Source organism: Carassius auratus, unplaced genomic scaffold, assembly GCF_003368295.1.
Source record: "Carassius auratus strain Wakin unplaced genomic scaffold, ASM336829v1 scaf_tig00214511, whole genome shotgun sequence".
In the NCBI taxonomy this organism is placed as follows: Eukaryota; Metazoa; Chordata; class Actinopteri; order Cypriniformes; family Cyprinidae; genus Carassius; species Carassius auratus.
Genome location: NW_020527685.1, coordinates 39,881 through 65,648, shown reverse-complemented (window position 1 = coordinate 65,648; position 25,768 = coordinate 39,881). Strand labels below are relative to the sequence as shown.

General features: G+C 36.6%; 1 protein-coding gene across 1 annotated transcript in view; it reads right to left on the bottom strand.

The window, feature by feature from the left end:
- Positions 1 to 25,768, bottom strand: part of LOC113092192 (glutamate receptor ionotropic, NMDA 2D-like) — a 43,611-nt gene that overhangs the window by 10,628 nt on the left and 7,215 nt on the right. Inside the window, exons 3-10 of the mRNA XM_026257814.1 lie at positions 21,973 to 22,301; positions 13,382 to 13,496; positions 11,978 to 12,189; positions 10,197 to 10,365; positions 9,737 to 9,890; positions 8,775 to 8,900; positions 8,308 to 8,537; positions 7,146 to 7,306 (exon numbers count right to left, since the gene is read on the bottom strand). Of these exons, the coding sequence (XP_026113599.1) occupies positions 7,146 to 7,306; positions 8,308 to 8,537; positions 8,775 to 8,900; positions 9,737 to 9,890; positions 10,197 to 10,365; positions 11,978 to 12,189; positions 13,382 to 13,496; positions 21,973 to 22,301 (1,496 nt within the window). The remainder of the gene's footprint in view (positions 1 to 7,145; positions 7,307 to 8,307; positions 8,538 to 8,774; positions 8,901 to 9,736; positions 9,891 to 10,196; positions 10,366 to 11,977; positions 12,190 to 13,381; positions 13,497 to 21,972; positions 22,302 to 25,768) is intronic.

Here is a 25,768-nt window from a genome sequence, read left to right as displayed (position 1 = left end):
ATCCACCAACTTATTACTCCATATTCATGGTGCTAAATTATTCAGCGGGGGACTCTCATACAGTAAAGACATAAAAGTAAGTTGTTTTTCAGAAGTCAAGGAAGCTTTGTGCATTATCAGAGTCAGGTGCCTCTTTTCTCATATTTCACTCACCTTGAAACATGCCAACGTCTTCGCAGCAAAAACCTAAATTGACAGCTTATTACTGGCTACTCTTCAACCTCCTCCTAAACACACCTTGAGGTTATTAACAAGCTCAACTTGGCCCTCCAAGACCAGCGAGCACCACATTAGCATTCAAGGTGGCAGCTTTTGTCAGAAGTGTTGTATCCAACAAAACAGAGCCCTTAGGGGAAAATGAGTCACACATTTCAGTAAGGGTGAAACCAAACGAACAGAACACACATAGACAGTTGTTTCATAGCACAGCACACTGCCCTTCAGTGCAACCCGACTGAAATAGGAAGGCAGTGAAAGCAGTAGGTAGGCTGCTGAGGTACACAAGTGCCTTTGAGAATCAGCTAGCGCCTAGTTGGAGACCTAACTTGTTGACTTGTGGACCAGCAGGCCTGCCTTGCATTACACGGCTTGAAATCGAAAGTCTCACTCTGCAGGCTACAACTATTACACAAACCAAGTGCTTATGAATGACAGATGAAATCTTCACCAGCAATTGCAAAGCCTGAACACTGTGATTACACATTCTAGCCTGCAAACATAACCTTTTTTTTTGTGATGGGATGCATATTCATGCCCTTTGTATGCATAATGCAGAGACTTGAGCTTTAGATAGGAGAGCTGTAGACACACACACTTTCGTGCACACAGATCCGAGGGCAGTGAAGCAGTGTTAGCGACACCACGTTGCAATTTAAGAATTCTGGAACAATCATGGCATTTTACGATGCAGAGCAGCAAATGAATAATACACAAATGCAGAATTGCTTGTTTCTGTGATTAAACACTAACGGATGAAAATGGAATGACATCCAATGCTCTTTGTATAACAAAGTCTAGCAAAGCTTTTTAAAAAGTTTTGTTTCCTAAACCAGCATAATGCAGTGTGGTGTCTACTGGCTGCGCACATAAAAGTGCCATCATAGGAAAACTATGCTTGATTGAACAACTATAATACCACCATGCCTCTACACTAAACTGCCACGGCTTAGGGTCACTATGTGGCACTAACAAAAACACATTCTGCTACTACATTATAAAGCAGGCTTTGTTTGCCTTCTTTGTGAATACATTAAAGGTAACGACACTACTGCCTAGATTTGCATTTCCAGAAAATCTTTTAAATACAAAACTAGCCAATTATATGATTTGTTTTTTAATTTAGTGCAGTATTTTCCTGGCATAAAAACAACAAAGATCAAATCTAGCATGACAGTATTAAACTTGAACTACTAAAAGCAAAGAACACCTGACTAAATCAAGAGAGCCGAACAGTGACATTTACCTAATATTACAACACAAAAAAGATCAAATGTTTTGAATGGCTAAGACAAGTCAGAGTAAGCCAATTGGACATTTGATTTTCCTTCAAAAATCATTCCAATATACTGATACTTGTTGCTCAAGATACATTTCTTCATACAAATCAACATAAAAAAAGTTGTTAATATTTTTGTGGAAACCATCCTACATTTTTTTGACAAGCAGGAAACCAAAAAGCATTTATTTAAAAAAAGAATGTATTTCAAATAACAATATAAAAGTCTTCAATTCGGATCGATTTAATGCATACTTGCTGAATAAAAGTATGAAATCGAGCATCGCGTTAGTTCAGTCAGGCCACGTTAGTCACGCTTGCATCAGCTGACAGTCAGCTGTTCCTGACGTGTACCAATCCAGTCTTGACACCTATCACCTGCGGTTTAAATTCCCATTCTTCAGTCTCTCTGCCATTGCATTGCTGATTCCAATTAACTCCCTCCTCCAACCCCAACTCCACCAACTGAACCTGTAATCCGATCTAACTTTGTTCTTTCTTTACAGTCTCTTCATTGCAAGCAGTCTCTATCACATTTTGTTTACAACTAATGTAATTCTAAATTGTAATTTTGTATGCTTATAATGGTTCTGTTCTGTACCCCAGGGGGGTTTGTCTTGCTGCTCTCCCCGCTCTGTCCAAGCATGGCTGCATGGACAGGTAAGTGAAGTGTTGCCCAGAACATAACCATACCGCCAAAGCTAACTGTATGCAATTATAATTGTCATAAATATACTTGACAGAAGTGGTCCTGATTTAAATTTATATTTTGTTTAAAGCTGCAGTCCGTAAATTTTGCCTCTTTGTAGCCATCTTTGTTTGAAAACTTGAAATTGCAGCTGTTTGTGGAATTATCTTCCTTGTGTTGGTTGTGCGCTGGCACAGCTCCAGCTGGATGAATCTAATGTGTTGAGGAGTATGTGTGACAGTCAGTCAGATTCTAGCCAACGTCTTGGAATATATGACCCAAATAAGAATTTTTACTGTATATTGTCATCTGAACAAGTAACAGGTCTGCCAAGTTTGTTGTGACCAACTGAAGAAAAAAAAACATTAGAATAAATTGCGCAATATGGTGATTTAATCTAAAGATCGGTAATCAACTGTGCAAAGTACTGTTATTGTTATACTTTATTCTAAAATTATTAACTATTAATTATTAATTATTGACAACATCAGCATTTCAGATTATTAGTGTGTATTAGCATGTAGATTTCAATTACTGTACAGTCTAATCTCTAATTTTCATACCATTTGAATTTCATATTAAGAAATTTTTTTCACCCAAAAAACAAACTACGCTCTCTTCGAACTGGTTGTTTTTAGAATACAAATCTTGTCCTATCTCAGGCTATCTGTAATCAGACACATTTAAAACCGCAATATAATTGAATTTCATTCTATAAATACAAACTCGATGACTCAATAGATGAACTAATCGATTCTCTTTCCAACTCAGACTGCATTGGTTAAAGCTTATGGGGCTGCCACATTATGAAAGAATGGCTTAAGTACTAGTAGACATGTTATGGAAGTTACACGTAACATTTTAATTATATTTTGATAAAAATGAACGAAATGACTCGAAAAAAGATTCACTAATTTTGCTGAAAGAGACTCAAAGGTCCGAGTCGGTAAAATGATCCCACCTTCCCATTACTAGCACTTAACTTTTTCAGTTGTGAATTTAAAATATTTTTGCAGCCCCCCCAGAGTGAGTTCTTTTCAGGTGACCATTATTTTAGAACATTTCCACTTACTATTTCCATGGCGATGCGTCACGTGACATACCGCGGCCACAAAAACATTGTTTGACAGATTGATCACTTTTATTACGTTTTCCTTTTATATATATATATATATATATATATATATATATATATATATATATATATATATATATATATATATATATATATATTCACAAACTTGCATACCATGTCATGAACAATATGATATTCTGATTCACAAATATGTGTAAATGAGTGTTTTCTCATTTAAAAATCTTTCTAAATGATCTTGAGCATGCTTTATATGACCTGTAATGTGAGATGTGAACTGCCATGTTTATTTGCACTGCAGTACAGAGAGTCCTGTCAGTCAGATTTACAGCACGTGAATTCATAAATTTCTCCCGAAATACAAGTAATAAGTGGCCGGTGAACTAGGTGAAGAATAAAGTGAACTTTATAGTTACTTACGCTATGTGTATCTGATATAAATAAAACACATCAGCAAATTATTTCTGAATGGATTGTTAGTGTTGCTTACATAGACGTGTGTATTTTTCAAATTCTAAATATATTGTTTTACTAGTATTTATGTGTATTTAAAGCTGTGGTAGGGAACTTTTGACGCTCTAGCGGTTAATAAACAGAACTGCTTGCGTCTTGCGGAAGAACATTGTAGCCGGAACTACTTCTCTCTGTTTATGTCTATGAAGAATCACAAAGGTACTGGGTTACTCCGCCGCGGTACCCCCGAAGCAATCTAAAATAGTCCGAATATAAACACTTATTATAGGTGTACCCTAGTGATTCAGGACAAGCTACAAACACAGTTTGGAAAATGGATTCATGGTTTACTCGCTTATTATGTTAATTTTTCTACATTTTGAACACAAACAAAGTTATGGACTGCACCTCTGATTGGTTGTTTTTTACCGGGAGCGCATGACTTTCTGCAAATGGCAATAGGACCACTGGGAGGAGCCAGAGGAGCTTGATTTTTTCACAGATTATCTGTCTCATATTCTACTCTCAGGACATAATGACAGGTTTAACAAATATGTAAAAAATATTTTTTTTTTACAAAAGTTCCCTACAGCACCTTTAAATATCTGAAACCTAAAATATACATGATGTGGTTAAGAACACTGCATAGTTGTGATAATATGACAAGAGCAGTGCAACTCAAAGGGTTAAAGTAGGAGGAGTTAAACCAGTTCTTACAAAATTTTGGAGCGATACTGCCAACATGTCTAATTATAGGCCTATTTCAAACTTGCCATCCGTTGCTAAGGTTCTTGAGCATGTGGTAGTTGGTCAGCTACAAAATAATTTATCTGCGATCAGACTACTAGAACCTTTTCAAGTAGGGTTTAAGTCTGGACACAGTACGGAGACTGCCCTTTTGAGGGTAAAAAAATGATCTCCTTGCTGCAGCAGATTCTGGGGCTTGTGGCATTATGATATTGTTAGATTTCACTGCTGTTTTCGATACCATTTGTCACACTATACCACTGCAGAGATTACATAAGTGGACTGGTCTTTCTGGTGTAGATTTAAAATGGTTTGAATCATATCTTTCAGGATGCACTTAATTTGTCTATTCTGGTGCAAACAGATCTCAGACTGTTCCATTGTGGCAGGGGGTCCCTCAGGGATCGGGATTGAGTCCCACTCTCTGTTTTTAGAATTTATATGTTGCCTCTTGGGCAGATTATTCAAAAGCATGGTCTGGGTTATCATTGCTATGCATATGATACCCAGATTTACATTAGTACTCAACCTTATGTTACATCTGCACTTTCAACTTTATCTTCTTGTTTACTAAAATACAGGCATTGGATGAAACATAAATGTCTACAGTTAAACTGTTCAAAAACTGAAGCACTATTTATTGGCACTTTAACAGCTGTAAATATACTTAATAATTTTAAACTTACAGTGGAAGATTGACAGATTCTCCCTTCTGTGTAGGTCCGGAATTAGGGTGTGATTTTTGATGCACAGCTGACTTTTAAAGGGGTCATATGATGCGATTTAAATTTTTCCTTTCTCATTGGAGTGTAACAGGCTCTTGGTGCATGAAGAAAATTAAAGTCTCAAACCCAAAGAGATATTCTTTATCATAGTTAAGACTCTGCTATGCCCTCCTAAAAATCGCTCATTCAATGGAAATATTTGCATAATGCCACCCAAATGTTCACACAAAGAAAGAAGGTGTGGTTTCAGTAACTGCAGTTAGTGTTGAAGCAACCATGTCTGGGAGATGCTGTGTATATCTAGGCGAAAACGAAAGCACTTTATTTAGCCTTCCGAAAGTAGATGCATTTAGGAATCTTCAAGATTACTTACAATAGAACAGCAACACAATTTATGGACGACCGTTTTGTGAACCTAGGAGAGGAGGTACTTCTGACTTTGCTACGACAATGTGGTGCTTCTGAATCAGCTACTGGAACTATGTTTTGTTATGAGTTTAAGTATTTGCTATTGACTGTTCAAATGCAGAGTTTTGTGTGTCGTGTGTGAGAGAGAGAGAGAGAGAGAGAGAGAGAGAGAGAGACAGGCTCACACAGTGGAGTCAGCTGTCTTAACCGTCTATGGTTTGTGTACTGCAAACACATACGAGCTTCATTACTGTGTCTTTCACGCGACTCTGTTTTAAAAATGTTACTAAAGTAGGTTTTTATCATCTTCGGAATATTGTACGTATAAGACCGTTTCTCTCTATGCCTGATGCAGATAGACTTATTCATGCCTTTATAACATCTAGGCTTGATTATTGTAATTCATGTTTTGCAGGGTTACCTGCAAATTTGAATAAGAGGCTGCAATATGTGCAAAATTCAGCTGCTTGTGTCTTAACTTATACACCATCCCGTAATCATAGGACTCCTGTGCTTTCGCAACTACATTGGCTTCCAGTTCAATCAGGCACTGATTTTAAAGTTATCTTAACTTATAAAGCAGTACATGAGCTGGCCCCAGAGTATATTTGTAATTTGGTCACAGTGTCAACACAATCTCGGTCTCTCCGCTCTGCTGATTCTCTTACTTTGTACCAGCCTCATTGCAAACTTAAAACTATGGGTGGGAGATCATTCTCTTTTGTTACTTCCAGGTTGTGGAATTATTTGCCTCTTCCTATTATGAATTCTCCACCTTTTTTTTTAAGAAATTACTCAAAACATTCTCTTTAGTGAAGCTTTTATGTAATATTCTTACAGTTGTTGTTGTCGTTGTTATTGTGATGCCATTGTGATTGCTAATATGGAGTATTTTGTTCTTTTGTTGTTTTTATACTGTTGTAGCACTTTGAGTGTAAGAAATGCACATTACCAAAAGTTGTATTGTACAAATGTATTATTATCGTTATTACTATTATTATTATAAAAGCATTTCAATAAAATAAGTTTGACTTCAGAAAGTTATCAATACCATGCTTAACCTGACACAAATTGAGCTTAAGGAGTAGTATCCTTTAGAAGTAGTAATCCCCGCTGAATGTTTTTTCCTTCCAGTGAAATACTGTAGCACAAAGGAGGAAAGTCAATCTTTACACTCCCCTCCGAAATGGAGGCGAAAAGCAACAGCCAACAAAATAATTAACACCTCTGTTGTGATCCATCATGTCACCCATATCAGTCAATTACTTGTGAGCACATCTGTTTTTCCCCACTGCTTAAAAGAACATCTTGATTCATTGGGACGTAACACATTTGTGGTCAGATTTAGGCCAGGATTAAAGCTTGAGTTTGGCAGACTTTTCATTTGCCAAGTTGGCTACTACTAAAACACTTCATTATAGATACAGTTTATGCGTATGGATTAACCTACGGATTCTTCCGAGAGAGTGTGCATACCTTTGAACCTCATTTGTATCTTTATAATGTCGTCTTTCACCACGGTTGTCATTCACTCACCCTGTCTTAAGGTTGTCAATGGCCTCTTCCACTCCTCTCTGATTGTTCCGCACCATGTACTGATGCATGTTGGGGTAATTGCTCCGTATATTCTCCTCTGTACTTCCGTTTGGGACAGTGCCAAAGCGCAAAGGAGGATACTGGTCTGTGGGATGCTGAAACTGAACACGACAGTAGAAGATACTTCATTAGGTTTCTGAAATATGAGATTACAGTTTAGGCTACTGAAATGCACATAATTAATCATGTGCATAACTATGATTGGAAACACTAAAGTGTGTGGTGGGTGTAAAAAGAATCAAAATTGAATTGTTTCATGTGATTATAGGTCGATGATTTATTTGCATAATTTGGCCCCGACTGCTCCACACAAACAAATGCCTGGTTCAAATACAAGTGGGACCCATTTAAAAAGATTTATAGTGTGTATCCGTATCACTGCAGTGTCAGTAATTGTTATAAAACCACAATTTCACCTTCTATTGAATTTCATGCCCAGTAAATAAGGATATACTGATATGTAAATTGTAACTGATATGTCTCTTTTATGTCTCAGAACCATGATGTTATCATTAACTAAGACTATTTAAAAATGTTTTAAGTAATTGAAATGAAGCTGAAATGAAATGAGACATAAATGTTAAATGAAAACGTGAACGTAATCTAATCATTTAAAAAATGAGAAATGTTGCCTTAGTACATTAGCATACTACATACTGAAAATGTAAATAAAAATAACTAAAAAACAAATAAATTCAAATAATTAATTATACTATAATAGTATAATTAAAATACTATTATAAATCTGTACTTTATTTGTAAAATAAATAATGACCAACATTTTCCTTAAATACTTGCTATAAGAAAAAAATAGCTCAAAGAGCGTCCTGTTTTTACTATAATCTATGAATATCCATTTAAGTTAGTGATAAATGGTCATCTAACAATTCAGTATTATCATCATCATAAATTATAAATAATTATACATGTTATAAATTACAACAAAATACCATATAACAATCTCTTTATTCGCAAATTATCATACAATTATAATATAAAACAATCATATTTATGACAATGTTTCCACACAGGTACGACCTCTCAACATAATAGCTGAAAAAGGGAAATCTGTTACAAAACAAATCACTGTATCACTGTCTACCTTCTTATCACTGAGGCCAGACACAGTGTCGATGTACTCTTCTTGAATCATGAAAGCAGCCAGGTTAGCGGTGTAGCTGGCCAGGAAGATGACAGCGAAGAAAGCCCAGACCAGCACCATTATCTTACTGGTGGTGCCTCTCGGGTTTTCCACCGGAACAGAGTTATTAAACACGAGAGCCCACAGCAGCCAAATAGACTTCCCTATGGTGAACTTTGAACCTCCTGCCTCTGAGAGAAGAATAACACAGGAAGGCCAAATGAGGCATGTCTTATTATGACATACACAGTGATAACAGTGTAAAAGGAGACAACAAAAAGACACATGAGAAAAGAAGGAACACAGCTCGAGGTGAACTGTGGAACATGCTTACAATGATAATAACAATCTGTAAACAAGTCCTTCATTGCTGATTGCATTTATGAAATTGCCTAGAGCACAGCCTTATATATATATAAACAACATACTTTTCCCGCTCTGTAAGCTTCGGTTGTATCCAACAGGGCTGAAGAACTCGAATATGAAGACGGTCACAGCTACCACCGATAGGCACATGACGAACATCATCACCCACACAGCTGGGCTGTACGGCTCTAAAATGGTGGGAAAAGCATAAAAATGAATGAATGGCAATCCAAACAATGTAATTTTCCCCCCCCCCCCCGAGCTCCTTTTTCCATCCTAGAATTATTCAATCTAATCTAATTATCAGCCTCTTACATAAACAAATCCATGCAAAAATGTGCCACACAAACTGTGACAATCAAATTAGAAATGATCAAGCACATTTTAGCACAATATTTAGTCATATTGTTTATGTTGGGATCCTTTAAAGGTATTTGCAAAGCAGTAGGTGCTACACACAGCTAGATCAACACAGGGTTTGACAAACTCTCTCACATTTTATCCACCTCCTTGTTTAGAGATAATATTATATATGCATGTTGACGCGTTAATCTATGTACAGAACAATTTAGATTAAATAAATGGGGAGTGAGAATGGGGAGGAAGTTCATAGTATGTTCTTATCCAGAAAAAAAAAAAAATCACGAAAAATGAGATGATGACACGATTGCCGAAACAATTAAAAAGTGTTCATTGTCAGGGAGAGGCCAAGTTGGATTGCTAAGTACAAGATTATAAGGATGCTTAAAACACTCACTTGGCAGTATGCATAAAAAGCCTAAAGGCAATCAATTTTTTAATAATCTGAATAATTGCTAAGGCAGCATTAAACACACATCTAACAATGAATCTAAAGTAATGTGAAGCCTGTAGCTACTGGTACAGCATAGTGCCGGCAAAATCAAGGTCAAGGCCTTTATTCTCCATGAAAGGTACAAACTAATGAATTGCATTACTTTGGAAAAGTATGCCAAATGACAAAGTAAAAAAGAAGTGTGGTGCTTGCTCCCTCCTATTCCCTTACCGAGGAAAGCAGATGGTGACACCGTGCCATTGCTGCGAGAGACCATGACACTGATGCCAGTCTCCACAAAAGGAACGGAGAACTCCACAACCTCTGACCTCTCTTCATTAATAGTCAGGGAGCCGATCGCCATGTCGGCCCGCTTGGACACCACCTGGTGGGGAAAGAGACTAATAACATTACGAACAGAGAAAGTGCATTTATAAAAGTTAAAAAGTTTGTCAAGATTGTAAGTAATCTTTATGGACTACTTAGTGAATTTGAATGCCGTTTGGTTCATACATTTAAAAATATATTCAGTTTCATTCAATATATAATTATAGCACATTAGCTTGTATATTATGGTCCTTTACCAGTGTCACAATTTAAGACAAAAAAAATGCTCCACCTGAATTCAGTGGACTTTGTGATAATAAAATCAAAGTGAACAAATATTCGAGAGGTAAAATGAAAGCCTGACCTCCCCGACCAGTCCATTCCACTCTCCGTCTATGTTCTTTCCATGCCTGCCATTGGTCACCAGATAGAGGTCATAGCTGAAGCCCACTATTTTAGCCAGGCGCTTGAGAACATCAATACAGAAGCCTTTGCAGCAGTGCTTCATGGATTGAATGCCCTCAACAACCATGCTGTAATTGAAAAGAAGAAGTAGAGGAGAAAGACATAGAAATGGAAAAAGAAACAGAAGGGGACAGTGACAAAAGAAATAGATAATGTAGAGGAAGAAAGCAAAAGAAACTAAATGAACATCCCTGCTCAGAATTCAGTGCTGTGTCACCTAAGGCAAGCACATATAATCTGAGGTCCATCAGTATAAAGAATAAAGTACTTATTCTTGAAACGGTCTGCTTTTTTTTAAAAAACAAGCACTAATAAATAGAAACTGGAGCAATTATTAAATAGGAAAAGGTCATTATTTATCTAAAGATTGTATGCCATATATCACCCAAAAATATAAAATACTTTTTTTTTTAATTAATTTTGCCAAATTTAAGCCACTGTTTATTATATTTAATATTGTCATGACAATTAAGCACATTTCCCCTTATTCTCATTATCATAAGCCATATATTTATACTTTTGATTATTTAGTGATTCTCATTATGAAACAAATGAGAATCACCAATGCAATAATATACACTGGTGGTCAAAAGTTTTGAATAATGAAGACTTTTTAAATATTTTTGGAAAGAAATGGCACATCGGAATAAATACTCACCAAGGATGTGTTTTTATCAAAATTACAGTAAAACAGAAATATGTAATGTGAAATATTACAACAATCTAAAATACAATTTCTTCTAAAATGCAATTTATTAAAATGTAGCCATTACAATATATAATGGCAGTTTAATTCTCTTACCCAAAAATCCACAATTTATATAATTCATATAGATATATCATTATTTTTAAATTAAAAATGTTCTGGTAATGAAAATATGTGGTGTAGATTAGTGATGCGTGGGTCGTCTCATAACCCGTGAACCCCGCCAGTAACACGTTGGAGCGGGTAAAGAAATTGTCACTTTATTTGCGGGGAGGGTCATTAAAAACTAAATAAAAAATCCATGTCTGTTGCATGCAATTCTCTATATCCTAAATTAAATATTTGGAATTTCTATTTTCATATTTTATTAGGTTCTTTGATAAGGTTACAATACGAAGGACTACGTAGCAACGTAACTTACGTGATGTCCCCGACCCCAAGGGTAAAACCGCGGGTCGGGTTGGGGCGGGTAAAGAAATATTACTTTATTTGCATAATTTCATAAAGTGGGAAATTATTATTTTTTATATATGAATTATAATGAAAATGTAATTTTTAAGTGTATTTATGCAAAATGTTGGTTGGTTAAACAAAATCATAATGTATCTAATTATATAAAGCTGATCTTTCTTTAGATTTTTGTGGGTAAATATGACCTGGGCATGTTCTTGTTTTCGTGAGATGCACCCAGGCGCTGTATGCTAGACCAGGAAGAGTTCTGAGAAATTCTGCATTTAAATAAAGTAAATGAAGTAAAGTGCTCTAACATAGAACCATCATTGATCAACCTCTTCCATTTCTACGTGCATTTCTAATTTATTTAAATTCCATCAGTGCTAGTGACAGGATGGGGAATGAATGCCCCTGGGGTAATGTGAATGTAATTTGTAACATCTGCATATTCACTGCCACATTTGCCAAAGTGATAACCTCAAAGGTTGAACATTTCCAGTCTAAAAATCCACAGACTGAACCTTGACCTGTTGTTGAGCGGCAGACGGCACGGCACAGAGTCTCTGATACAGGAGCCTGTTCCAGGATCAGCAGGCTCTACAATGACGAACGGCCTCTCCTCCAGAGTAACCACACGCAAGTGCTGGGAGTCATCCAGAGGTTTGAGGAATGGGCCGTAACGGGACCAGGGCGGGTAACGCAGACGCAGCACACCATTTTCCCACCAACCTACCTACAACAATAACAAGATGTCATTAAAATGATACCAACACATTTCTGAAACCTCAGACAGATGCAGAATACCACATAATGATACTGGTACTGTGAAGAAGTTAAATGATTGGTGTTGGAGTCTGTTTTCTATTTGACATTCTCAAGACTGACTGTGGATGTAGTGCCAACCGTATTAAGTAAGGAACTGAAACTGAAGAACATTTACATTTTCGGTCTTCCCAAGTGACAGCTATTTTACCTTTCAACAAGTCACATAAACTCAAACCTTTCAAATCTACTGCAGCATGGCACCCTTTTAACTTCACATTATTCCCAATCCCAAGTGTTAACCATCTGTCAGTGAACATGACAATTAAATATAATACAAAAAGACTTGTTCTAGCTCGACAATGAATGATTAATATTTCTGCAGCTCCACTGGCACGCTTGTGAAACCAGCCATTTCAAACTGTCAAAAAGTGCATGAATGACCAATACCAAATATGTTCCTGCAAAAATAGATTATTTCCCATGGCTTATTGACATTTGCCAGGAAAATGAAGTATGTGCAATCATTTGCATTGCCGCACAACTGCATTCAAGTGCACTGCCCCCCCGTAAAAAAATTCTCTTTTGAAATTCACTGAATAACTGGAACATTGTGAATTATACAGTAAAACATAAATAAGAATATAAAAACCTAAAGGTACGAACTGCCGACTAGTCATTTTTATAACTCTCAGTGCACAGTAAGTTGATAATTTTGCTGCATTATATCAAAGGTATATGTAGTAAATATAGTACTGAAAATAAAAATCAAGCATAGTTATGCTATTAAAAACACAAAAAAGTTATCAAACAACTTTTAAAAAATCCAATTCCAATGAATATTGCACCATTGAGACCTTGATTTTCATAACACAGTTTATACATTATAATACAATTTAAAGAATTGTGTTGATGCAACTTTTGAGGTTTGCACAAAATGGATTGTAATCTAATAGGAATGTGCATATATTTATTCTTTGATGTACTTCAGTCCCTTCTGTATGCGACACATGGTTCATTTCAAATGCATTCTTCACATTTCATTTATTTCATTTAAATGGCAAGGCAAAATGTGAACTCACTTGGGAGCTGCATTTAAAACAGTTCAATGATAACCATGAATATCTAAACACATTTAAGCATACTAATGGCTCCACCCCTACCTCCTCCCAGCCTCTTCCTGCAGTGTAGGAGATAACATCCAGGAGCGGATTTGCCAGATAACCGTCATTATTAAAGGAATAGTCCCGTCCAGATAGAGTTATGTTACTGAAGAACCTGCAGGAGGAGAAGAGGAAAAAAGAGCAGAGTGATAAAGGAGGAGTCTGAGTGAAAGTGATAAAGAGAAGGAGAGAGAGCAGCGAGAGATAAAGAGTGATAGATGGGAGTTCCATTAGTCACCTCTCCACTTGGGGTGCTGTGTGTGTGATTTGTGCTGAATACTTAAGGGACTCTTAAGCAAACCTTCTCTGCTGAACATTAAACAGAAATGACAACACTGAATCTCAATGAACATAAAAAAGAAATTAATTTACAAAACGACCAAAAACTCAATTCAATTGGTTAGGGTAAACTGCCTAACCAATTGAAAGAATTGATAAAGAGGAAAATTGAAAGTATGGAAGGATTAAAAATAACAAACAGAGAATGTACTGTATTTGTGAATGGATAAAAAATATATTGGAAGAAAGGGTAGACAAATGCATGGATGAATAAAAAGATGAAGGGTGCTGAAAGATGAACTTAATGAATGTATAAATTAGGGAACGAAAAAGTAGAGAGAAAAAGATGGATAAACAAACAGATAAAAAATGAACGCATGAATAAATGTACAGATAGGAAAGAAAAAATGGGATGCAACAAAAATATAAAGACAAAGCAGAACTAAAGAACGAAGCAGCATTTCATCTCTTAATCCACATTTTGAACAAACTGGGTGAACCATTAGGTGTGTTGAACCATTGGTCATAGGTGCATTGGATTTGAAGCAGCACTGCACAGATTGGTCGGGTGTATCTTGAAATCAAAGGACCGTGAGAGTGATTCAAAAGCATAAGGAGCCATCTGCTCTCAATAGCTCTTGGGTACTTTGATGTCACGCACCTGAATGAATCAGATATTTGAACGATTTGAATGAATAAATGACTCAATGACTCAATCATTGAGACATTTACCACTACCTACTGGCAGTTTTAGTTTATTATTTAAAGTAACATTTCATTAAAAAATAATTTCATATTTCCATAGCAATAATAAAAGTAATAAAACAAATTATTAAAGGTATATTTCACACACCCCAAAATGACAATTATGTCATCATTTACTTACCCTGATGGTCCAAAAGAGTATGGCCCCAATTTTAATGATCTAAATCATGGTCTAAAGTGCACGGCACAGGTTCACTCAAGGCGTATCCAAATCCACTTTTGCTAGTTTAACAATGGGTCTGCGTGCCCAAACGCATTATTTAAACAGGTTGTCCCTATTCTCTTAATGAGTAATGCGTGTTTTTTGGTGTAACGTGCAATAAACCAATCCGAGTGTCATCTCCCATGGTAGATTTGCTATTTACTAGGGCCGGGACTTTAACGCGTTAATTGAGTTAATTAATTACACAAAAAATAACGCGTTAACTAAGATTAATTAATAAAAAAAATAATAATAAAAAATTCCCGCATTTTTAATAACCTTTTTTTTGCACCGCGGAACGTTTCTCACTGGATTTGTTTCGGCGGACCGATTATACTGAAGCACCAACTAGCGTTCGCTTCGCATATCACTACTGTCTATGTATACTGCAGCACATCGAGCCTCAAGGTATCACCTCAACGCAAAACATATAGCAGCTAGCGTTGACTTTACACTTTATGTTGAACTATATATTTTTGTTGGTGCAACAGTTTATGTTGAACTCTTTATTGTTTTGGCCAAGGTTATTGAGAGTTGGACTTAGTATGTTATGGCCTCTGAAGCAACAGAGAGATGTTTTCTAATAGTCAGTGTTTCCAATGTTCTGAATGTAATTTTACAGTATTGTGTTTTACTTAAAAAACTCTTTACAGAAGGTTCCAGCACCTATAAGCTTTCCTGAATTTCTGAAATGTAATATTTCTAAATTGTTTCTAAATATGCTATTGCTACACTTCATGGAAAAAATTGCACTGGTCTGCTAGACTTGGTTGAACAAAATAAACAATATTTTGTTGCTTAAGCTTATGTATTCAGTCATTATTCAATGGTATACTATAAATCCATGTGAAAAAAATTACTTCTCACTGTTCTCAGGTCAAATTTTATATGCGATTAAAATGCGATTAATTTCGATTAATTAATTACAAAGCTCTAATTAATTAGATTCATTTTTTTAATCGAGTCCCGGCCCTACTACACGGCGGAAAAGAACACGTCTCCAGAGATTAAACACGAGCAAACAGGTAGCATAATTCTGATATATGCAATCACATCCATTATACATGGGGCATTTTTATATTTATGTACACTATAATAATTTTACATTTTAATCTTTTATTGTTTCATATTTAAACATGTTTGTGTGCTGCTGTGCATCCCTGTGTGTATTAAACAAAGTAAATGTGCATTGTGGACCCACACAGAGGCACATTTTCTACTAACACGCTCTTTATTTAGTAGAAAATTTAACATACTGCACCATTGACTTTAGACCAGGTCTTAGCTGGTCTATAGTGCAGTCTATTTTCAGTTCCTCAAATGGGCACAAATGCATTTGCTATTTAAACAACGCGGAGCAGGACAGGAAAATGAGAACTGCGTCGGGCTGAAACTAGCAAAACACTTGTGCTGGGTGTATGATGGGGCCCTATATGTAATAAATTTTAGTAAACAAAATATTTCTTGCTGAAGATACTTTTTATAATGTCTGTTTACAACAATTACATTAAATGATCTTTTGGGAGTAATTTCTCAGCCAAATTTGATGTGCGATTAATTAGCGATTAATTAGACTAATTAATCACCACTTGTAATTAATGTATTTAATTAGATTAGATAACCTTCACAAAAGTGAAGAGGAAAAGATAAATGAATGGACAGATAAAATAGGATCAACTTCATGAATAAATGAACAAATAAGATAAGAAGGGATTAATGGTAACAATTGATGGGTAAAATCGATGGAAAATGTAATTGAATGAATGAAATGTTGAATGAAGAAATAGAGAGGTAAAACATGGATGAATAGATGTATTTATGGAATAAATGTGGAAAAAATAATGAAAACATTAATGCCTGAATAAATAAAAATTTATTAATGTTTCACAGTTTATGAAGAAAAATTGTGATGTACAGATGGAAAAAACAAGGGTAAAGTAAAGGATAACCTTCACAGAGGAGTGATTCGATAAATCTATGAAAGAGGAACTGGGTGGATGGAGGATGAATGACATGCCCTGAGGCACCGCAGCCAAGGCTCTGATTGCGCTTTTATCGCACTTCCAGATCGGCGGCAGGACACGGCAGTCATCTCGCCAATGGCTTGTTTTCAATATTCAGTGTTTGGAGCTCTTTGGATGCTGCCGAGATGCTCTTGTTAGTTGCCATGACCAACTAGGAACAAGCGAGTAGCACCCAAACTCTGGAACAGACGCGAAAAGTGAACATCACAACGGAGCAATCTTTCTCTCCTGCACGTGTGGAAGCTGCTCCTTCTCGTTGGGTATTCGTCAGCAGTTTTCTTTTCACTGGTGATGCGGTAATTGGCCAGAGAAAAAGACACCTTTAACCAGCTTGTTTTTCATTATTTATTTTAGCCCGTCTTTGTACTGGATGCTAGGCTTGTTTTTATGAGACATGTCTCATAAGTCTTTCCAATTGTGTCTTTGGGAGAAATTGTACTTGATATCTGATCCATAATTTATGTAAGGCTCTATATAAGAGATTACGTTTATTTCAAATCATCAGGGCTTCTGGTTAAATGCCCTGTTTAAAGAACGTGAGTGGTATTTCTTAGCCATACTCTCATTCCTTCATCTCGAAACGGCACGCTAAACACTTTTAGAAATACGAAATGAAGCTCTGTTTAATTTTTCATGCACACTCACAGGGGAACCATAATCGAGTTTACAAATCGCTCTTAAACTTCTTCGATCTTGTAACACGTGAAATCTGCCCGCGGATCGGCAATTAAAGAAAACCGTCTGATCAGGCGTAATTAATTTATCTGCCGTTGATTTCGAGAGTGCAATGGAGAGCATGACAATCTTATCAACCTCGAGTCTGCAATGCCAGCACTCACACTTCCCTCATTCCATCGCTCTAGACCCCTGCAAGGTTGTCATAGCGACACAGCCATTGACATTAAATGTGTTCTGCTAATGCCTTACATTGTGGGGTGAACAAACAACCTAAAGCACAGCACGTAGCAGAATACAGATGTCACTTGTGTCATCACGATGAAGACGAGAAAGAGAGAAGCAGGAAAAAGGGAGCGTGAGCCTGACACAAAATGGAAAAGTAGCAGTGATGTACTGTCACTCGGAATGTAAAATGAAAAGGCCTGGAGACACAAGGAAGAGGAGGCAGGGGGGGAAAGTGTGTGGTGCACACAACAGGACAGGATAAGGAGAGATCCAGAATGTTTAAACATCAGAGGGGTGTTTAAACATCAGAAACATTTGAGGGGTTTTAATGTGTCCATTAAAGCGGCATTAGTATGGTGATGAGCAGAGGCACTGCCCTTTGCAGCTGCGTGCGTGTGTGTATGTGTTTGAAAAAGAGAGTATCTTAAAGCAGTATGGCTGTATACAACATCAATATGGTTACCCTATAAGCAAAAGTCATAAAGAGAGAGGCTGTTTCAAAGCCTAACAAGACCGAGACAGCATTCAAAAAGTTAACTGAAATGGCCAAAAATGCTGTCTCCGTAACAATGTTTAAGCTCGCCCATGATGCCTAAGAATGTACTGTAAGTAGGAACATTCAAATATGCCTTCTAAATACCCAAAATGCTGTCTAGGAATGAATGTTCAAGCTCAAGAGTGATGCCCTGAAAAATGCTTTCTAGGCACATTTTAACATGCCTATCATGCTCAAAAAGGGCCTCTAGGCTCATCTAGACAGGAACCATGGGCATTGCAATACGTGAAGAGAGAGAGAGAGAGAGAGAGGGGAAGTTGGCAAAGTTGGCTGAAGACGTCAATACTGCTGCGACATCCTGCACAGACAGCATGAGTTAATAGGAGGAAGTGGGCGTAAGAGTGAGTGAATGAGGGATGGAGCAGACCTTGAGTGAGTGAATGAGTGAGAGTAAGATTGAGTTTGAGTGTGTGTGTGGGTGAAGCCGGGCGGCTGTGAGATCAGTTCCATTGGTGACAGTCTGTGATATTTCCCCCTGCATTCGGCGCACCATAACCAATTATCCTATTTACATGCAAAACGACACCGCATGCGTGCCTCTTTAGAGCCGCCTGCAGGGGCAAGATGAGAGCGCGGAGGAAAAATGATGGGATGAGACAGTGGGGGCCAACAAAAGGGTGGGAGAAAAGGAGGGGGACAGGAAAGAATGAGTGCGAGAGAGACTGAAGAGTATGAGATAGAGATGGAATTAGAGTGAGGACAGTATTGTCGACATGATGAGAGAAGAGAGATATTATGAAAGAGTGCAAGGACTAAGAAATGCACGGGCATGAAAGAGTGGGAGGATGTGAAGTAGGGGAGATGAGTAGGGGGATTTGAGAGACTAAAATAAAGCAAAACAATGAGAAATGAGAGAGAAAACTTCCCAAAAAGAGGGTGAAAAGTTGGAAAGGAGAAAGGTGATGAAGGGTGAATAACAGTGGGCAGGAGTACAGGTGAGCATTCACCACACTCCGTTAACTTAAGCAGTAACAAAAAGTTAGCAGTAGGTGGAAACAGGTCTGTTGAAATATGCTTTTCTCAAAGTACTGCCAGTGCTCCCATCTAATGCGCCAGCCTCTAATGATTGATTCTAATGACACATCTGCTTTCATATTTTATCTGGAGTGACTGCATTAAACTGTTTCCAGAGCAGACGTCATATGGTGCGATGGTCAGAGACAAATCTGTATAATATACAGCAACCGTATGTGTAATCTGTGAACCAGTACCATTGATTGGACTGCAGATAACGCTGGAATATAATGAGGACAAAGAAATAAAAATCAAAGCAGTATTTCATTATTTCATCAACTCAAAAGTGGATCGTAGATGATTTCTATTCATAATAGAAGCTGTATTGTAATTTTCCATTATCCAGCTGACCACCATTATAATAATCAATTCAGCTTCACTAATACATGACCACAAGCTCAAATATCAAGCACGGGTGCTTCATAACTCAAAGTTTTATCAATATCAGTCAAAATATGTCAAGAGACCACATTAATCTCACCATACTTGGCATGAAATTTGTTCAGCTCATATTTCTATGGGAGCCCATTTCCACCACAGAATAAAAAATAAAAAAAGTAGTTGTGACATTTTATGACAATTTTCTCACAATTGCAGGATTTCTTCCAAGAATTGCAAGAATGATATCGCAATTGTGAAATAAAGTCACAATTATCTTTATTTTTTTTATTCAATGACATTTACAAGCAAAAAATACAGAAATAGAAATTATTGTTTGCTTAAAGAAAAGGCAACCTATTTGTAGGACCATTGAAGGAATAGTTCAGGCATCATTTATTCACCTGTATGTCGTTTCAAACAACTGTATGACTCTTAACACAATTAAAGCTAATTGGGTCCAAAAGAACACTGTCTTTACATCGTTACAATATTTTCATAAACAACTTCCCCCAAATTATCCTTATCACAACATGGAGGAAAAAAAAGAAAAGAAAAAACTCTCATTACCGTAAGGTGAAACAAATGATGGTATATTATTTAAATTGTAAAGCAATTTAATGAGAACCAAATGAGAATTCCCACTGAAAATAATAAGAATTACACACAAACTAATAACCTGATATATTGCTGTAATGAGAACATGGAAGGAAAATATGGTAATTTGTCATGAAAATAATGTCACAGTGTCACAATCTTAATGGTCCTAAAAAAAGACAATATGCTAAATATAGTATAAATTCTTATTTTTCTAGTTTTGATTTTGGAACTGAAATATGATCCGGATAACCACCCTTTTTAAAAAACATTAATTAGAGAACAAAAATGTGCTCTGTGACCAACCTACAAAAAGCTATGCAGAATGTACTAATGGTGTCATATTCGCCCACTGCTTAAATCCAATATGAAAAGCATGAAGATTGAATGAGTTTCCAACCCAATTTGCAATGATTTCAAAATAAGGAAGAAAACAATTAAATGAGAAACTGAAATTAAACAAAAACCTGTACGAAAGCACTCATACAGGATCTATAGAAGTGATTCCGTGCTCAGCGCTAATGAATAGAGATCAATGGGAAACCTTGAGCAAAATATAGCAGCAGTTCTTAAAAAGGGCTGTCCGTTGGCTCCCTGAAGGAATAGATGTTGCAATACTTTGAGGTAGAGAAGCAAAAAGTAACAAAAACCTCTTTCAGGCAAAGAGTAGAGAAATTCATTTAAAAAAAAAAAAAACAGATCATTTTGGTTACATCTATTATACAGATGTCACAACAAACTAAATCCAATGATTGATAACAGTCCTTGTAAAGTGGCCATGAGAGAACGCTCAGTATGAAAATAAACTGGCAGGGTCAACTAACCTAACCTGATGGCATGTTTAAGTCATTGACTTTTGAAGGTGGTTAAAAGATTTATGAGTCTCTCAGTTCATGCCTGAGTGACATGAACACTTCCGAGAGAGCTCCCCCCACCATAAAGAATAGTCGACAGTGCTGTTTGAGGCCACTGTTTTTTGGAGATTGAGAGATTTGTGAGAAGCATGACTGACAGGCAGCAAATCCCTGCAGTATGGGCTGTCAAACACAAATCAAATGCAGGTTAAGGGCATGTGTGTGTGACTGAACACACGTGGCCTCATTGGGGTGATGGGTGAAAAGAGACCCAGGAAACAGACAACACGGGTTTTTGATACAATCATCATAGTCGCACTGTTTGGCACCACTCTTTGAATTTTGTGCTGCAAGAGATGAAACAGAAACTTGTTACAATGTTTTTTTTTTTTTTTTTTTTTTTGCTGTTCATGATGCACCCGGTTTAGGGCCATTTCCTCTAACAGTACAAAGTCAGTGTAGTGTTCATACATAATTAACAACAGCCTGAAATAAAGATTTCAGTTTGTGTCAGGAAACTGTGGGGAGATATATTACAACAAAAATGTAATCAATATTTATTATCAAATGAATGCTTTAACAATTTTGAGTGGAACGAGTCAGGACTTCATTTGGGTCAGTACCTTTAATCAAATGCAGCTGGAATTTTATCTCCCTGCAATTATGTGCAGATAGATCATGGTTAAAAAAACAAACAAAAAAAAACTTATTCATGATTTTCTAAAGATGTCATAAAATTAAAATATGTGATTTGTGGACCCAAATTTTAGCTTGATACTGAAAAGATTTGGTGGTAACAATTATTTTCATTCAGAAACTGCTAGTAAGTTTCACATTAAATTAATCATAATTTGTTTAAGTAAAATGATTGTAGAGCACAAGAGAAAAAAAGCATGAATAAAACCTTACCAATCTCTAAATTTTGAATGACAGTCTATATTCTATTCCTTCTTGGATGAGACAGGGATGTACACCCAACAAAGCTGTGAATTTATCAGCTTTCAATTAGATTTTCTCACCTGATTCTATCCGGTACCCTCTGTGTTTGATTTCCATCCGTCACGCAGTTCCCAGCAAAGCTTGTCCCTCGAGCCCCGCTGTACTCTCTACGTAAAGCCATAGCACCATGCGTCAATACTGACACCCCCTTTGCAATTCGCCGTCGCGGCTCATCCCTCCATCCCTGGGGTCGCACAGCAAACAGAGCCTTGGGAAGACCCTCAAGACCAAGTCCAGACAGAGCCGGGCCCACCGCAAACCACATATGTGAGGGAGTAGCCTGCCCTGATGCCCATGCAGCCTTAAAAATGTGCTCCGCCTCTTCCTGTGAGCAATACAGCAGTCGCACCTGTAGAGAATGGCAGAGCAAGAAAGGAATAAATATTCAAAAGGAACCACTTTTTCATCTTAAAGTCGACATAAAATCTAAATGTATTTACTTAATGTTCATTCATTTGTGCATAATGATGAAAATAAGAAAAAATCATTGTAATGTTTAATTAAAATGGAACTTAAGACACTTCTTTCTGATTCAATTTACTGATTTACTCTAAAATGTCACATTAAGAAAGACAAAGAAGATCAGGGGTTTATTAAAATAACTTTGGTCATGCAAAGAATATTAAAGAATCTAATCAGGAAAATGAATATCATGCTGACTTAAAGTGACGGCAAAAAAAAAAAAAAAAAAAACGAATTACAGTCATCAAGCCCAATAAGGTCTTTCTGGCAGCTCATGATACTTCTATAATTTCAGAGATTGTCCTATCGGAACAGAGTGATCTGGTCAGCTTGTTATACATGTGCTAACTCATGTTCTTCAGTATCCTTAGCATGACCAAGGTTTTTTTTTTTTTGTTGGTAACCTCAAATCATGGAAGGTGTACACAGGATTTTTCTTCACACGTTTCAGAAAAAGGTCAGGGATGTCAGACATCTTGAAATTACTTTGATGTGCAGGGGTGTTGTTTTTCTTGCTGGGGATGGGGTTGCTTATCCCACTTGTCGACATGTAGCAACAGGCTCCTGACAGGGAGATAAAACTACTCTTGAGGGTTGTTGACTGGTGACCTGCACTCTTCCAACAATTCCTACAGTATAACAACTGCAGCGAAAGTAGAAGTGTGGAATCAATTGACCTTCCAGCAGGGCAAGACTAGGCTCTTGCTACTGGACTACACCGCCAGATGTTTTTTCATTGGCCATGGGTTTTATTTTCTTTGTTTCATGGGCAAAAATAAATGAAAATACTTAAATATAAACATCTCCTTAAATATAATTCTAAAACTGCCAGTTGGTGAGAATGCAAACTTTAAGAATTTGTTTATTACTTGAGAAAAAGTCTTAAAGTATGTGATATTTATTTTACTTAAGTACAGATAGTATTTTTAAAATCTTAAATGTAATTAAGTATTGAAAGTAAAAGTACTAGTAAATAAAGCAAGCACACACACACACACACACATTTTGTATTTTTTGGGTAAGAATAAGAAGCACTTCTTCCGGTCCTGACTTTCCAACATAAGAAAAAAATTCTGGAATCTGCATCTGAAATCGGATTTAGCCTACAGTTGAATGTATTTCAGCCGGGACATGGATGAAATTAACCTGCAGTTACTGATGCATAAATAGGTTTTAGAACTAAATAACTTTTTTCATTGTCAAAATTGAGTAAAAACAAGCGATATTATGTCTACAATGTAAGTCACTTATTGCTTTACTGAGCTTGTATAAAATTATTACTAAATGTGTTCACACATCTGCAGAAACTGTACTCTTTTTGTGATATAGATTAAGTTAACTAGGCCTATATTAAACTATATAAATATAAAAAGCATACAGAAGAATTTTTGCTGTCTACAATTTAGAATGCCTGCAATATTGAGTTTTAATAGAGTTTTAATAGTGTGTGATTTGGTGATATAGCCTACTAGATAACGTCAGATTGCACATCATTACAACAACATCATAATATCACAGACGATGCTGTATATCGCACACTCCAGCCTCGATTTGAGTGGAAATTATAATCATCTGCACTTGTTTGCACATGGCAACATGTTCAAACCCCAGACCACTGATTAGTCAAAACTGTTTTCCTGCAGTCTATGTTCATCTGACTATTTTGTAGTAAGTAACAAATATACTTAGGGGCAATGAATCACAGTTAAAGTATACATTTTAATTAGGGAATATAGTGGAGTAAAAGTAAAAGTTGGCTGAAATATAAAAACTCAAGTACAGTACAAATACTCCCCAAAAATACTTAAGTAATGTAACAAAGTATTTTTACTTCATTACATTACACCACTGCTGTAATGTGTTGTTTTTAACCCACATATAGTGAAAATTATTTATTCATTGATTACTTTATACAGCTGATGCAATTATTCTACGCTGGGCCTCTGATTGTTAAACACTTGTGAAAGAGGAATGCATTATTCATTTTGATAGCAGTTTTGATAATGGAGCAGTTAACATTTTACATTTACAATTTATTATCATGCTCGTCTTTTTGGTAAAGCTTATTAATATAAAATAAAGCTAGCAAGCTTATGTTTCAAAGCAAATCACTGGAGGCAGATTTTTACTTTTAAAACAAAGCTCGCCGATAACATCTGCCCTTTGATGTAGCGTGTGTCTGTTGGGCCCTTACAAAAACCAAACTGATGTTTAATCACTGCGAGAAAAAGTTCCTATCACATTGCATCAAGCTGACCCCAATTTTTTTCTCGTTCTTTTCCATGCAGGAACCGTGACAGGCACTTTGAATGTGCTCCTGTATCAGTCACTGATTAGGCTCTGAAAGTCTGGGTGCTTGGACACTGTGGAGAATTAATCAGTCAAGTTGTTGAACGTCGAGGATGTCTGCTGGTATGGCCAGTCCTGTCGGGAATTGAGTTGGCCACCTTTGGGTCAGAAGGAAACTGTCATTTAATGTCACGCTGCTCAGTAACATTACGGATGCCATCTCCCCTTTCATAGGTCACGCAACCTCCTTCTCTTTGGGAGCCTTCACGAAAAGGCCAAAGAACGCAGGAGAGTGAGAGAGAGAGTAAGAAGAAAAAGAAAGCATGGAGCAGATACATGAGCGATGAGAGAGAAGGTTAATCGAGAAATCAAGCTGGGAATATGGAGGAAGTGACTTATACCATGCATGAGAAGCTTTACCTTATGTTGCTGATTTTGGAGTGCTATGGAATGATTGCTCTGGGGCATTAGAGCTGCCTTTTCTCTTTTCGTTGTCATATTCATACTTCTATAATTAACCAAGACTGATTTGGTAATACAGTTGTTAATTGCACTGGCAGAGAAGCCACTTTGAATTAAAAAAAGGGGGATTGGGGATGAAATATGAGCTAGTGGAGCTGGAACGTTAGTTCAGTGAAAGGAGGAGAATGAACTGGACAGTCGCAAAAGAGAGAAAGAGCTTCCAGTGCAGTTCACGAAATTGATTGGATTATATGAAGATTTAAAAAAAAAAACATTTTATGATTTGCATAAAGACGTATAAAGATGTTCAAGAAAGTGAGATTTTGAGATTTGATTTGAATAAATAAAAGTATGTCAAAACGTAAAAACAAAACAAAATTAACCCTTTTAGTACTTAAAAAGTGAAATAAATGAAATCAATAATCCTGCACTATTGCCATATAACTAATCAACTGCAAGTAATGTTGTAACAGCGATCATGTGACTTCTTTGTACAGACAGTCAGATGCTTTTGTTTCCATTGAGGCTCAAGATGCTCTTTGATCATTCCCAGATCATGCTGGAGAAACTGATCATTAGGTTTTACATGAGCTTGTTGAGTTC